General features: G+C 31.7%; 1 protein-coding gene and 1 long non-coding RNA gene across 8 annotated transcripts; both read left to right on the top strand.

The window, feature by feature from the left end:
• The first annotated feature begins 3,500 nt into the window (after positions 1-3,500).
• Positions 3,501-7,345, top strand: LOC139855289 (expansin-like A1). Of its 2 annotated transcripts, none has more exons than XM_071844528.1 (5): positions 3,501-3,647; positions 3,965-4,074; positions 4,189-4,367; positions 4,743-4,878; positions 6,880-7,345. In XM_071844528.1, exons 1-5 carry the CDS (start codon positions 3,551-3,553, stop codon positions 7,123-7,125), a joined length of 768 nt encoding a protein of 255 aa, XP_071700629.1. In that variant the 5' UTR covers positions 3,501-3,550; the 3' UTR covers positions 7,126-7,345. The 2 variants fall into 2 exon arrangements, with proteins under 2 accessions (XP_071700629.1, XP_071700627.1); XM_071844526.1 differs by having other exon boundaries at positions 3,501-3,686; positions 6,880-7,344.
• A 3,413-nt stretch (positions 7,346-10,758) lies between these two features.
• LOC139855271 (uncharacterized) lies at positions 10,759-14,894 on the top strand. 6 transcript variants are annotated; one of them, XR_011761391.1, is made up of 5 exons: positions 10,759-10,924; positions 12,317-12,397; positions 13,005-13,049; positions 13,335-13,437; positions 13,576-14,894. It is a non-coding gene; the product is annotated as an uncharacterized lncRNA (long non-coding RNA). The 6 variants fall into 6 exon arrangements; XR_011761392.1 differs by lacking the exon at positions 10,759-10,924 and having other exon boundaries at positions 10,936-12,397; positions 13,005-13,045; XR_011761390.1 differs by lacking the exon at positions 10,759-10,924 and having other exon boundaries at positions 10,936-12,397.
• The last annotated feature ends 576 nt before the right edge of the window (positions 14,895-15,470 follow it).

Genomic DNA, 15,470 nt, shown 5'->3' with positions numbered 1-15,470 from the left:
TCTATTGGGCCTAACAAACCCCATCCAAAGTACCGGATGCTTTAGTACTTCGAAATTTATATCATATCCGAAGGGTGTCCCGGAATGATGGGGATATTCTTATATATGCATCTTGTTATTGTCGGTTACCAGGTGTTCACCATATGAATGATTTTTATCTCTATGTATGGGATGTGTATTGAAATATGAAATCTTGTGGTCTATTGTTACGATTTGATATATATAGGTTAAACCTATAACTCACCAACATTTTTGTTGACGTTTTAAGCATGTTTATTCTCAGGTGATTATTAAGAGCTTCTGCTGTCGCATACTTAAATAAGGACAAGATTTGGAGTCCATGCTTGTATGATATTGTGTAAAAACTGCATTCAAGAAACTTATTTTGTTGTAACATATTTGTATTGTAAACCATTATGTAATGGTCGTGTGTATGAGCGGTTACAACTTTGACCGAATTAGTGGGTGATTGAATTACTAATACACCCTTCTCGTTCCTCATTAATTTATAAAAGGTGTTAAAAGTTAATTAAAATTTGATTATTATTAATATAATTAACATGTGGTCCAGAACTGTTCTCACCAAATCTTAAAATGAGAACGTTCTCATTATATATATGGTCACATAGTAAAATTTAATGGCGTTCTATAAAATTTGAAGAATACTGAGTTCACTGAACCCCAAACCTTAACAAGTAGATGCGCCTCTACGGATAATACTAACTTCCGCCACTGCCCATGTTGCTGCCATATACAGTGTATACTACAAGGACCCTGACTACTCATAGGTTCGAGACATTTAAAACCGCCTCACTTAACAGGCCATATATATTGTTTGTTAGAGTTTTGGTGAAATCTTAATGTTGGGTTGACATTAACCTAAAGAGATAATAGTTGTTCAGAAGAAAAAAAAAGATATAATTGTACGTACATAAATATGAATCTATGATTGTCTAAACCTCTGTAATTTTTTGCTTCTCTACTTGCTTGCAGCATTCTAACAAATTGATGCCGTTTCAAAAATAATAAGTAGTCAACCATTTTAAATGTTATGGGCTAGAAACTAAAATATTCTTAGGCTGGTTGGTTTATTTTGGAATCATTCGTGAATTAGCATGACCAAATGTTCGACTTTATCACTTTGACCAAACTTCACCCTTTCACATTGCTTTTGTGCCTTTCCCTACCGTCACTCATCAATCAAAAATCGGTAAGGGTAACTAAGTCATTTTCGTTCAATTCTTTATCATTTTCTTTATTATTTAGTTATTTCGGACCAAAATGTGTAGATTTGGCAGGGACACATTAACCATGTGTTGACTTTGTCAACCCACCTAGCCCTCCCCGGAAGAGCAAGGAGCCTGCGAATCACCTCACCCATAAATCACCACACTATGCCAGAATCCGGAATCGAGCCTGCGTGATTATTCGGACCAACACTACACAGGTGGGACCAAGGGATCAGAGGGTCGGGTACCCGTTGGTCATTATTTATTATTTATTTATTTATTTATCTATTTATGTTCTACATTATTTAGTTATTTATGCTCTACATTAGGTGACTTCACTCATCCACATCTAGTCTAGAGCTTTTAAAGATATGAATCTTTTGTAAGATTGGATTTATTATTATAATTACAACTTATAAATAAAATGAAACTATATACCCCTTTTGTGAGTGAGTGTGGATCTATTAATTTAGTTAATTACGAAGAAAGGCTAAATATAGCTTTTAGTCTTATGTTTAAGCTGGCATATCCCCGGTATTAATAACTTTAACATGAATAAAAAATTACACCAAAATTAAATAAGAAATGTCGATATTAAAAAATAAATGTTTATAATTTGTAGTTAGTTCAACTGAATTAATAAAAATTAAATATGAAATTTTTAAACATATTCTTAAAAATTACCTTTAGCTTTCTCCATTAATATAATTAATATAAACTAAAATAATTATTTTATTGCAATGAAGGAAAAGAAGAAAAAAAACTAATGTTGGTTAACAAGCAGGTCAGCGCGGCCACTCCTCGTTTACGTAAAACTTTTTTGTAGCATCCAATTATATATTCTAATAAGAATATATTAAGGCAAAACAGTTAACGTAGCATATAAGGCCATAATACGTTTTAACATATTAAACATATAATACAATTGCAAAGAAACATATTATTGCAAAGAAACATATTGTCATATATTACTATATGGGTTGTAATAAATTAATTATCCTGAGCTGTCCAAATTGTGTTGTATAATATTATTTTTAGATGTATCAAATTAATTGTTATAAATGATGACCTATGTGTGTGGCGTGTGGCAGTGCATTTCAGACCGATTGCTGGTAAAAATTGTACGTTCGAAAATATGATGCGAGTTAATTTGTGTATGTAGTGTCTTTTTATTCGCTATGAAAATGAAAGCATTTGCGTTCAAAGTTGGGGTGAGTTTATGAGATTTTTTAGGTATAAAAGCTATGTGCGTAGGTTCTAAAAGCTGAATTGCCGGAAGTATGGAAGTTAGAGTTGGTGGAACAAAGACGAAAATAGTTCGAGAAAAAAAAAAACAAAAGGACAAAGGAGTTACTGTTGAGAAATAGTAACCCCTTTTGCTAAATTGTATATAGTATTAGTATTAATATTAATATTAATATTAATATTAATATTAATATTAATTAAAGAAATGAGGATAAATGAAAAGAGTCGGTGAGTGAATGAAGGATGACCACTAGTATTTGTTTTCAATCGTCTCCACCCCGCTAAATACTCTCGAGTCTCGACACCTCTTTTTAATTTCTTCCATTCCACATACATAATATAATATATATTTCTTAATGTGGTTGTTTTTTTTTTTTTTTTTGTTCTATTCCTTTTCGTGTGATGTTGTGGCTTTTACAGTTTTAGATAGTTGGAATTTGGCTCATGTTGAGCTAGTTTGGTCTTTATTCCTTGTTTTTCCTCCAAATAGCGGGGTTTGGTCTAGGTGTAGCCGAGACAGATAGGTTCAGTTTTGTATCGCGTTTTAGTTTCAAGAACCGCTTGTTATCTTTGGTTGTGAACGTTTTTTTTAAACGTTTTCATTTCTATATAGTTTGCATTATATTTGCCCAAAAAATATACGTAGTAATACTTAATTTAACTTCTCTAGTAACATACACATAATTACATAATAAAATAATAAATAATAGCATAGAATTCTTAATTAAGTTTAGTTTAGTTTTGTTATACGATCAAACACAGGCAAATTTGTTACTACTAATTTAATTACTACATTAATGAAATATCCACATGACGATTAGGATTAGGATCTGCATATACAGTACGGAGTAGTATTATTTTGCAATTATTTTTTTTTTTTTATGGTTTACCGTGTTGAGGTGGCATCCATCTCTTCTTACGCGTCTCTTACCCAAATAAAAAATAAGCCACCAATAATCAACAATTTAAGTATATAATGATTCATCAACAAAATAATCCTAGCTAGCTATAAATACACATGTAATGTAATTCATTTCTCCAAATCACTAACAGAAACTTCAATCAAATAAAAAAAAATGGGACTCCAAAATAATCTTTGCTTACTTTTAAATCTATTTCTCATCTCTATTTATTTTTCTACAACAAATGCTTGTGATAGATGTCTTCATCAAAGTAAAGCTGCTTTCTTCTCTAAATCTTCATCCCTTTCTTGTAAGACATCTCTAATTATACATGTATCACTCTCTTAATTAATTCATATTTTTTTTAAAAATTCTTGATAATTTTAAAAAACCCACAGAATTGTTTTCATACTTTTTTTTTTCTGATGACCAAGCATTCATCATGACCCATGTGAATTTCTAATTGTAGTTAAGAGTTCTAATTTATCCACTTAAATGATGGATGATATTATTTGCTTGAAATAATCTATAATCTAATCTAGTGGCCACTAATTAATTAAATATATTATGAAAATGATGATAATGCAGCTGGAGCGTGTAGATATGGTTCATCGGTTACTAGCATCTATGGTAGCCACCTTGCTGCTGCCATTCCTGAGATATACAAATCCGGTTCGGGTTGTGGGGCTTGTTTCCAGGTTGGAATTTTGCATATCATCACATTCTTGATTCTTAAGCTAGTCTTTTAATTTTAATTAACATCAAATCAAATTGTGTGTATGATTGAATACAACTAGAATTATAATTAACAGGTGAGATGCAAGGATGGTAATCTGTGCACTAAGGCAGGGACTCAAGTGATAGTAACTGATTTAAATAAAAACAATGAAACAGATTTTGTTCAGAGTGGCAGAGCCTTCATGTCCATGGCTAATAAGGGTATGGCCCAAAACTTGTTGAAACTTGGTGTTACCGATGTGGAATATAAAAGGTGATTAGTTTTATTTTTAGTTGCCATTAGTACAATACTACATGCATAAACTATAACTCATCATTCACTTCGATCAGCTAGCTTCTTTATCAAAGTAGCATGCATATATATGTACACTTGAAGACAAGTCCTAAATTATACCTCATATATTTATTATGAATGAATGAATGGCTTCTTGCATGAACTTGGAAGCTACTCGACTTGAATTAGAATACTACAGTAGTTAATTGGCTAGAGACCATTAATGTTAGTTTGTTACCAAACAAAGTATAAACTATACGTATATGGTTACAATTATTATTGTTGACTATATTATATCGTGATGACAAGTTTATTATGAGTATAACTTGTTTTGTCATGTAAAAAAAAAAACAGAGTTCCATGTAACTACCAAGGCAAGAACTTGAGTGTGAGAGTTGAAGAAGAGTCTACTCAAAAGCCTAATTATCTTGCTCTCAAATTCTTGTATCAAGGAGGTCAAACTGAAATTGTGGGCGTTGACATTGCTCAGGTATATATATATATATATATATATATATATATATACAGTGGTAGGATCAAGAGGGAAGTAACCATTCGGGGGGAAGCAAATTTTTTTTTCTTCGTTTTTTGAAAAAACTTTGTTCACGAACATTATAGATTGGATGAAACTATGAACATTTAATAAAGACACTTTGTGATAAATGTTTTTATTTTGGCCGGAAAACGCTCGAAAAAGTAATATATAACAATTATCGTGTTTTTCGAGCGTATTTTGAGGTTTTAGATAGTAGGGTTTGAATATTAGGGTTTATAGGTAGGGGTGTTCAAAATATCCGAATCCGAATTATCCGAAATCCGAATCAAAAAATATCCGAAAAATCGGATATCCGAAAATTCGGATATCCGAAAATCGGATATCCGATTTTTCCGATTCGGATATCGGATGGAGTTTTTAAAATTTTCGGATATTCGGATATCCGAATATCCGAAAATTTCGAAAAAATCCGAAAAATATCCGAAATATCCGAAAATTATCCGAATATCCGGAAAATTATCCGAAAATATTCGAAGTTCTTAAAAAATATCGGATATTCGGATAATCCGAATCCGAAATTTCGGGTATCCGAAATTTCGGGTTCGGATTTCGGATGGGGTTTTTCACTATCCGAATTTTCGGATATCCGAAAATTCGGATATCCGAATTTCGGATATCCGAAAATGAACACCCTTATTTATAGGGTTTAGATATTAGGGTTTAGAAATTTAGGGTTTAGGGTTTTGTTTTAGGATTTAGATTGAGTTTTTAACACGAACGGTTTAGAGTTTAGGGTTTAGGGTTTAAGGTTTGGTGTTTTGGGTTTATGGAATAAACCCAAAACACCAAACCCTAAACTCTAAATTGGGCTAAATTTTACTTCACAAAACATGGAAAAAAAAAAAAACGTTAACATTCTTCACGAACAATATTATCTTGAATGTTATTTTTGTCGATCGTTTTTCCGCCAAAATAATAACATTCATCACGAAGTGTCTTTTCTAAATGTTCATATTTTCATCCAATCTATAATTCGTGAAAAAAGTTTTTTCAAAAAACGAATTATTTTTTTTTGCTTCCCCCGATTGGTTACCTCCCCATTGATCATGCCTATATATATATATATATATATATATATATATATATATATATATATATATATATATATATATATAGTGGTAGGATCAAGAGGTAAGTAACCATTCGGGGGGAAGCGGGGGGAAGCAAAAACTTTTTTTTTTTTCGTTTTTGAAAAAACTTTGTTCACGAACATTATAGATGAGATGAAAATATGAACATTTAGTAGAGACACTTTGTGATAAATGTTTTTATTTTGGCGGGAAAACGCTCGAAGAAGTAATATATAACAATTATCGTGTTTTTCGAGCGTATTTTGAGGTTTTAGCTATTGGGGTTTAGATATTAGGGTTTAGATAATAGGGTTTAGATATTAGGGTTTAGAAATTTAGGGTTTAGGGTTTAGATTTAGGGTTTAGATTTAGATTGAGTTTTTAACACGAACGGTTTAGAGTTTAGGGTTTAGGGTTTGGTATTTTGAGTTTATGGAATAAACCCAAAACACCAAACCCTAAACCTTAAACCCTAAACCCTAAACTCTAAATCGGGCTAAATTTTACTTCACAAAACATTAAAAAAAAAACGTTCATATTCTTCACGAACAATATTATCTTGAATGTTATTTTTGTCGATCGTTTTCCCGCCTAAATAATAACATTCATCACGAAGTGTCTCTTCTAAATGTTCATATTTTTGTGTGATCTTGATGCCGGAAAAAAAAATTAAAAAAAAAATGAAAAAAAAAAAATTGCTTCCCCCGTTTCCCCCCGATTGGTTACTTACCCATTGATCCTGCCCCTATATATATATATATATATATATATATATATATATATATATATATATATATAACCTCCCAATACAAATTAACTTGTGCATTTCTCTAACTTGATTGTGGTTTGACTTTATTTTTGATAGGCTGATTCATCAATCTGGACTTATATGACCAGAATAAATGGGGCTGTTTGGGACACTAGTCGAGCTCCGGCTGGACCATTACAACTCCGCCTCGTGGTGACCTCCGGCTATGACGGAAAGTGGATTTGGGCCAAAAGCGCGTTACCAGCTGACTGGAAAATTGGTCATGTGTATGATACTGGCGTACAAATAGATGACATTGCTCAAGAAGGCTGTGGTGAATGTGATGAACAAATTTGGAAGTAACCTTTAATTTATGGAAGAAAAAAAAAATATCTCACATAGAATATAATTTGAGTTCATTTTTTGGGTAATGGGATTTACCCGATGAAATAATAGAGTTGTAATCACTTGCATCAATTAATTTGCTTGAAATCCAAGGGACCAATGAGAGCACGACATGTGGCGCGAAAATCACATGTGATTGGAAAAAAAAATTAAAAAAAAAAAATTTTTACAAAAAAAAAAAATTTCGTAATTTTTGTTTTGAAAATTTTTTTTTTTTTGCGAACTTTTTTTTACAATCACATGTGATTATGCATGTCAAATCCAATCACATGTGATTATGCATGTCAAATCCAATCACATGTGATTGTACAATTCAATCACATGTGATTGTGCAGTTAATCATATGTGATTGTAGGAAACAATTTGAGAAAAATTTTGAAAAAAAATTTTAAAAAATATTTATTTTCTAAATTTTTTTTTTTTTTGAAATTTTTTTCCAATCACATGTGATTTCGCATCACATGTCACGCTCTCATTGATCTCTTTGATTTCAGCTTAATTTATAGATTCAAATGAATATTTGTATAGAGAAATGCTATGTTCACAAACAAGATCTCACAAACTGATGAGGCCATCTGGATGCACATGTCATTTACTTACTAGTTGTCTCCAACATTCCCTTTTTCTTTTATCGTTACTTATTTACGGAGTATTATTTATATTTATTACTCAGAATTACTTTTTCTCTCCCCAAAATTAACTTCTCTATTTATGTATAGTTCTTTTTCACCTCTCTCATCCTTACCTAAATCTGGATGATGATAATATTTCAGAAAAAAACACTATAATTTGGATGTTGTTTGAATAATGGGATTTTACTAAGTCGGAGAGTTCGATATGGTTAGATATTTGTCTCTTTAGATATTTGTCTCGAGTGAAGCAGCTTAGTTTCAAGTCGTCCGGGTAAGTAATTGGATTCAAGTATGTGGGTGTTATGTCTCTGTTTGTTCGTGTATCTCCAAATTGGGACAGCTAATGGTGGTGTGCTTCTGGGTCGCGGTCCCGGTTCATCATCCCGATTTACATAGCATGTCTCTGATCACTTTGACCAACATAGACCTTCCGTCTCCTAACATGTTCATACTTAGAATACTGTTATTGCTAGACTTAATGTAATATACCTTGTAATGTATGATATGGCTGTTGCCATTTAGCAAATATGCAGTTTTGGTTAGTTTCATATGGCATATCATGGATTAATTGGAATCAGCTAAACAAAAATAATACCTATGGCACAAGAATGTGTCTATTAATTGGAATTAGCTAGTTAAACGCCTCATTAACAGAATCTACGACACAAGAATGTGTCTATTAGTTGGTGGCACCATGAGTTCAGTCTAAAATCAAACAAAAATAATAACTATGGCACAAGAATGCGTCTATCAATTGGACTAAAGGAGACGTAAAAAAAAAAAAAAGATGAATCATCTGATTTAATTGGTGATGAAGATAAAGATGACAACCATATCGATGAAGGAAAAGGAGAAGTCATCGTATTGTACTATTGTTATTGTTATTAATTTTGATAGAGAAAATATATTACTCCGTATACAATATGTATATAGAAAATATTTTATAATTATATAATCTTTTATCTTTATAAATCTCATACATAATTCAGACACGTGTAACCTCCAGATTCATCCTCAACAAATTCTTTTTTCTCATAATTTTGAATTAAATAAATCCCTAATTTTCTACATCTTACGCGTGTCTTCTAATTAGGGTTAACAGTTCATTCTCCTCAATATTTCACGGAGCAGTTATCATCCAATTTAAATCGGCATTCAATCTGTGATCAGAGCAGTTTCTTCTAGGGTTTTTGCAATCAACAAAAAACACACCCTCACATCCAATCGATACGCTCCATCCAAACAAATTCGATTTCATCATCTTCTTTAATCCATCGTGATTCTTTGAAGGTCTCACAAATTGCTACATCGTGATTCTTATACAGGTACAATTTTATTCACTTTTGTTTTTTATGTTTAAAATTTTGTTTATGTTGCTGAAATTCTTTTGGCTATTTAATTTTGTCTTTTATCTTTATAAATCTCATACATAATTCAGACACGTGTAACCTCCAGATTCATCCTCAACAAATTCTTTTTTCTCATAATTTTGAATTAAATAAATCCCTAATTTTCTACATCTTACGCGTGTCTTCTAATTAGGGTTAACAGTTTCATTCTCCTCAATATTTCACGGAGCAGTTATCATCCAATTTAAATCGGCATTCAATCTGTGATCAGAGCAGTTTCTTCTAGGGTTTTTGCAATCTACAAAAAACACACCCTCACATCCAATCGATACGCTCCATCCAAACAAATTCGATTTCATCATCTTCTTTAATCCATCGTGATTCTTTGAAGGTCTCACAAATTGCTACATCGTGATTCTTATACAGGTACAATTTTATTCACTTTTGTTTTTTATGTTTAAAATTTTGTTTATGTTGCTGAAATTCTTTTGGCTATTTAATTTTGTCTTTTATCTTTATAAATCTCATACATAATTCAGACACGTGTAACCTCCAGATTCATCCTCAACAAATTCTTTTTTCTCATAATTTTGAATTAAATAAATCCCTAATTTTCTACATCTTACGCGTGTCTTCTAATTAGGGTTAACAGTTTCATTCTCCTCAATATTTCACGGAGCAGTTATCATCCAATTTAAATCGGCATTCAGTCTGTGATCAGAGCAGTTTCTTCTAGGGTTTTTGCAATCAACAAAAAACACACCCTCACATCCAATCGATACGCTCCATCCAAACAAATTCGATTTCATCATCTTCTTTAATCCATCGTGATTCTTTGAAGGTCTCACAAATTGCTACATCGTGATTCTTATACAGGTACAATTTTATTCACTTTTGTTTTTTATGTTTAAAATTTTGTTTATGTTGCTGAAATTCTTTTGGCTATTTAATTTTGTCTTTTATCTTTATAAATCTCATACATAATTCAGACACGTGTAACCTCCAGATTCATCCTCAACAAATTCTTTTTTCTCATAATTTTGAATTAAATAAATCCCTAATTTTCTACATCTTACGCGTGTCTTCTAATTAGGGTTAACAGTTTCATTCTCCTCAATATTTCACGGAGCAGTTATCATCCAATTTAAATCGGCATTCAATCTGTGATCAGAGCAGTTTCTTCTAGGGTTTTTGCAATCAACAAAAAACACACCCTCACATCCAATCGATACGCTCCATCCAAACAAATTCGATTTCATCATCTTCTTTAATCCATCGTGATTCTTTGAAGGTCTCACAAATTGCTACATCGTGATTCTTATACAGGTACAATTTTATTCACTTTTGTTTTTTATGTTTAAAATTTTGTTTATGTTGCTGAAATTCTTTTGGCTATTTAATTTTGTCTTTTATCTTTATAAATCTCATACATAATTCAGACACGTGTAACCTCCAGATTCATCCTCAACAAATTCTTTTTTCTCATAATTTTGAATTAAATAAATCCCTAATTTTCTACATCTTACGCGTGTCTTCTAATTAGGGTTAACAGTTTCATTCTCCTCAATATTTCATGGAGCAGTTATCATCCAATTTAAATCGGCATTCAGTCTGTGATCAGAGCAGTTTCTTCTAGGGTTTTTGCAATCAACAAAAAACACACCCTCACATCCAATCGATACGCTCCATCCAAACAAATTCGATTTCATCATTTTCTTTAATCCATCGTTATTCTTTGAAGGTCTCACAAATTGCTACATCGTGATTCTTATACAGGTACAATTTTCTTCACTTTTGTTTTTTATGTTTAAAATTTTGTTTATGTTGCTGAAATTCTTTTGGCTATTTAATTTTGTTTCAAGGTTGTATTATGTCCATCTGGTTATATGCCTACCACATGTTCGATTAAATGTCTGAATAAGTAGTGTTAATGATTAATCTTTGGTGATGTACGTGGTAGGTTGTAGACTTCAGAATTTATGGTTTCGTTATTATGAATATCGTGTAAGCAAGGTTATTAGTGTTCAGACCTTCAAGTCTGTCCTAACAAATCGATGCATATGTCTGTGATGTTGCATCCGTTTGTACATAATGACGCTCTAACAACCGGTTAGTCTTTAAAATTGGGACTTTTTCATGGTGACCATCTTTTACAAATGCTTACTTAAAGTTTGGGAGGTTAGGTTTCTGCCTTCTCTGATTAACGTTGGGTTGAAGACCCGAAGGTGGGTGATGGTATGAATCGTTCAATTTTTTATCCTCTGAATATCTTTGTAATATGTTGCTAATTTTTGTTTGTGTTTTATACGTGTATATGTTTGTTTTTCATGAATATTGTTTGGTAAATTATATGATTAGGCCTAATGACTCAAATTTAAGTAAGTGAAAGTTCCAATATCTTATGCTCTCATTACAAATGATGGACATAAATAAGTGATGTTGTTTATATTGTGAAAGTTCCAGTATCTTATGCTACTCTATTGGTAAGAAAATGTCGAATCATTAACATTCAAAATTCATAATTCTTGAATCTTTATACATTTACAAATGGTTGACGGATTGTAATTGACTTCATAATGATAAACGAAGGGTTTCAGATTGTATCGGTAGGGTTACATATTTTATCTTAATACATTTATGAATGGTTGATTGGATTTGAACCATTTAAATAGTAAAGTTTGTAGCTTTTTGATGTCTTACTAGAATACATCTTCATGACAATTACATAAAAACTCATTTTAAACTGTTTTTAGATTTTTTGAAATTAGGTTTGTATATTTTTGCTTTTGGGCTGTTTCGATTTAAGTTATGATGGATCATGTTATTGGTGAAAAGTTTAAGCTTGGTAAGAAGATCTTTTTGCCAGATTGTTGTAGGACCAGAGTATTTAGCTTCCAACCATGATGTCATGCAGAGAGTAGAGGTCACTACCTTTGATAATCTCATGTCATGGTTTTTCTAGATCTAGATTCGGGTTCGTAAAAGTTCAGAGTTATTTAATTAAAGTTTGTATTCTAATGGTAATTTTTGATTTTCCATGAAAGCATCATACATGTACCTGATGACTTGGTGACTTTCATCCCATTTGAATTTGTACAAATGTATATTTGTTACAGATTGTAGATTTGCTTTATTTGCTCAAGCTTTGCCTCTATTTTTTACTAACAGGAAACATCAGAAGCAAAACGATAAACTTGATCTTATTGAGAGATAACTCTTGGTGGCAACTTGAGCGGGTCAGCGGATAAGGTACAGTGTCAAACGGGGTTTAGTAAACTTGATTTGTCAAAATGTCTTTTTGACAATTTGGTATTTATGTTGTGATATTATGTTTGAATATCAAATTGGTTATTAAATATTTTGAGCACCTGACTAAAGTTGTTGCAATGATTACCCATTCTCATCATATTTTAGGTACCTTACTTGAGTAGTAATTTAACCATTCTGATTTGTTTCTAAACTTATATCGATTTGTTGCTCATTCTCTTCCTGATCTGGACTTTTACAAAACTTATTCATTTTGACCTGAATCGGCCATGCAATAAATCTTTGTACCTGCTCATTTATCACCTCTAATGCATAGTTTCTTGTAAAAGATAACGATGGTAGTACATTTGAAGCTCTCAATTTTGGTATTGTGAAAGAGGTTTATCTGAAGTAAGGCAAACTGCAACTGTATTGTTTATATCATATTCCATTTCAATTTTTAAGTAGTCACTCACTGTTATGGTAAATGTAATTCTTAACAAATTTAAACAATAGAATCAGTTTTACCTATTCCATTTGAAATTTATTATTCAAGGCATACACTTATATTTTTTTTTATCCTACATTAAGGAATTATGTTTCTTTGCAGCGACCAAACGGGTGGAAATCAGTGCTAATACCGGTCATATTGTAGGTATCTAGCCATTTCTTTTGTTTTTTGAAATCTATTTCTTTATTTTATTTTTATTTTTTTGAATCTATCCCTTTCTTTATTTCCATCCCCTTAAATATTGACGAACTTATGTATTTATGAATTAATTGTACAAGCCTAATACTGTTCATGTAAGTGTTAAGTGTTTTGAGTTATTATTAAAAATACATTCTCTAAGTATTATCATCAAGGGTGATAGTGCCATCACGGATCCGTATCCCTCATTTTGGAGTGTCGTAGGTGATATACATTTAAATTCTTCTTCAGGTTGATGTATGTCATTTATCGAGTAAGCGGTGGCTGTGACTCCTACGCTTTTGGAAACGTATGATTTCTTACCAAGTAGTACATTGTCCGATGAGAACAAGGGGTCAGTAACATTTATAAATATAGTTTATACTTTATATGAAGCTATATCTATGTTTTATTCAATTGTAGTTTGGTGTGTGTGTGTGAGTTTAAGAAAATACATTGACTTTCTCACATAATGCTGTGATATTTTTTGTAGTAAAACGTGGGACATGACTTGGTCGTTGTTGGAGACCATTCATGCTGCTAAAAGTGTTTGGTGAAAACATGCGCCATGATGTAAACTTATATGCACGAAGTGTATACGGACATATCTCAAGCATGATAGTTACACCCCTCGTGAAGATTCATTTTGAGGTCTTACCAAGCCATATGTATTGGGTAAATTTACTCTTCTCATATTTCCTTATTGTAGCAACTCAAGATGAAATATCAGCCTTTTTTATTTACGGGTGGTAAGATGGGTGGTTTGAGCAAGTTGGTTAACATGGTTCGTTACCGGGGGCAAAAAAGGTGCATACACGATTTGAATCAAGAAAATACACCTCGGTCAGGTCGGTCGGGTTGAACATAACATTTTAAAATTCATATATTAAGAACCTCAAATTGATAATATCTCACTTCTAAAACATTTGGTTACAATAACGGATATTATTATTTCACATATACAATAATAGAATAGTATAATCGTTTGCACATGTCGAATGTACTTTTGGCCAACTTTTAACCTGTTTGGCATCTTAAACCCATTTGGTTCCTTAAACCAAATATATTTGAATTGAGTTGTTGGGTGTAGATTACACGAAAAAGCAACTGAAGTCAAAACCTTATATACAAACAGATGGAGTGAAAGTATTTTTGCTGTGGAAGATTGATAATGCTAAAAATGAACATATATTTCATAGCATTATTCCTCAAGAAAGACAAGCTTTTAGTTGCAATTGTTCTATTTACAAATGATATTCGTTTAAATAATAAAAGGTGAAGACAAAAGACAGATTCGACGAATTGAAGACACAAACGACCAAAAAGCTCAAAAGTACAAAAGACAATCAAAGAGGTTCCAATTATTGATTAGAAACGTCTCGAAATTACAAGAGTACAAGATTCAAAACGCAAAGTACAAGATATTAAATTGTACGCAAGGACGTTCGAAAATCCGGAACAGGGACCAGAGTCAACTCTCAACGCTCGACGCAACGGACTAAAAATTACAAGTCAACTATGCACATAAATATAATATAATATTTAAATAATTCTTATAATTATTTATATATTATATAAATAAATAAAAACCGTCGGCAAGAAAGACTCCAAATTGTGTGAGCTGTATTTACAAACTCCGCGACTCGCGGAGTTTGAAGGCAAAAAATGCCGCGAGTCGCGGAGCCCCAAAGTTTGAAACTCCCTATAAAAGCAACCGAATTCTGATCATTTTATATAACATCTAATATCTATCTCTCTCAATATATACGTAAAAATATATATATAATTTATATTTTAATTTTAATTTTAATTTTTAATCCTAATAATAAGGGTATGTTAGCGAATATTGTAAGGGTGTAAGTCGAAATTCTGTCTGTATAACGCTACGCTATTTTTAATCATTGTAAGTTATGTTCAACCTTTTTAATTTAATGTCTCGTAGCTAAGTTATTATTATGCTTATTTAATCCGAAGTAATCATGATGTTGGGCTAATTACTAAAATTGGGTAATTGGGCTTTGTACCATAATTGGGGTTTGAACAAAAGAACGACACTTGTGGAAATTAGACTATGGTCTATTAATGGGCTTTATATTTGTTTAACTAAATGATAGTTTGTTAATGTTAATATAAAGATTTACAATTGGGCGTCCCTATAAATTACCATATACACTCGATCGGACACGATGGGCGGGGTATTTATATGTACGAATAATCGTTCATTTAACCGGACACGGGAATGGATTAATAGCCACTAGAATAATTAAAACAGGGGTGAAATTATGTACAAGGACACTTGGTATAATTGATAACAAAATATTAAAACCTTGGATTACACTCAGTCGACATCCTGGTGTAATTATTAAACAAAGTATTAAAATCTTGTTA

This window comes from Rutidosis leptorrhynchoides, chromosome 1, assembly GCF_046630445.1.
Source record: "Rutidosis leptorrhynchoides isolate AG116_Rl617_1_P2 chromosome 1, CSIRO_AGI_Rlap_v1, whole genome shotgun sequence".
In the NCBI taxonomy this organism is placed as follows: Eukaryota; Viridiplantae; Streptophyta; class Magnoliopsida; order Asterales; family Asteraceae; genus Rutidosis; species Rutidosis leptorrhynchoides.
The sequence above is the reverse complement of the archived record's forward strand: the minus strand, read 5'-3'. Positions and strand labels throughout refer to the sequence as shown.

What these genes read in the sequence shown, in the direction of transcription:
- LOC139855289 (XM_071844526.1), top strand. Translation starts at nt 3,551, where the DNA reads ATGGGACTCCAAAATAATCTTTGCTTACTTTTAAATCTATTTCTCATC. An exon ending in TAAATCTTCATCCCTTTCTT is followed by an intron (nt 3,687 to 3,964) that starts GTAAGACATCTC and finishes ATGATAATGCAG; the next exon opens with CTGGAGCGTGTAGATATGGT. An exon ending in ACCGATGTGGAATATAAAAG is followed by an intron (nt 4,368 to 4,742) that starts GTGATTAGTTTT and finishes AAAAAAAAACAG; the next exon opens with AGTTCCATGTAACTACCAAG.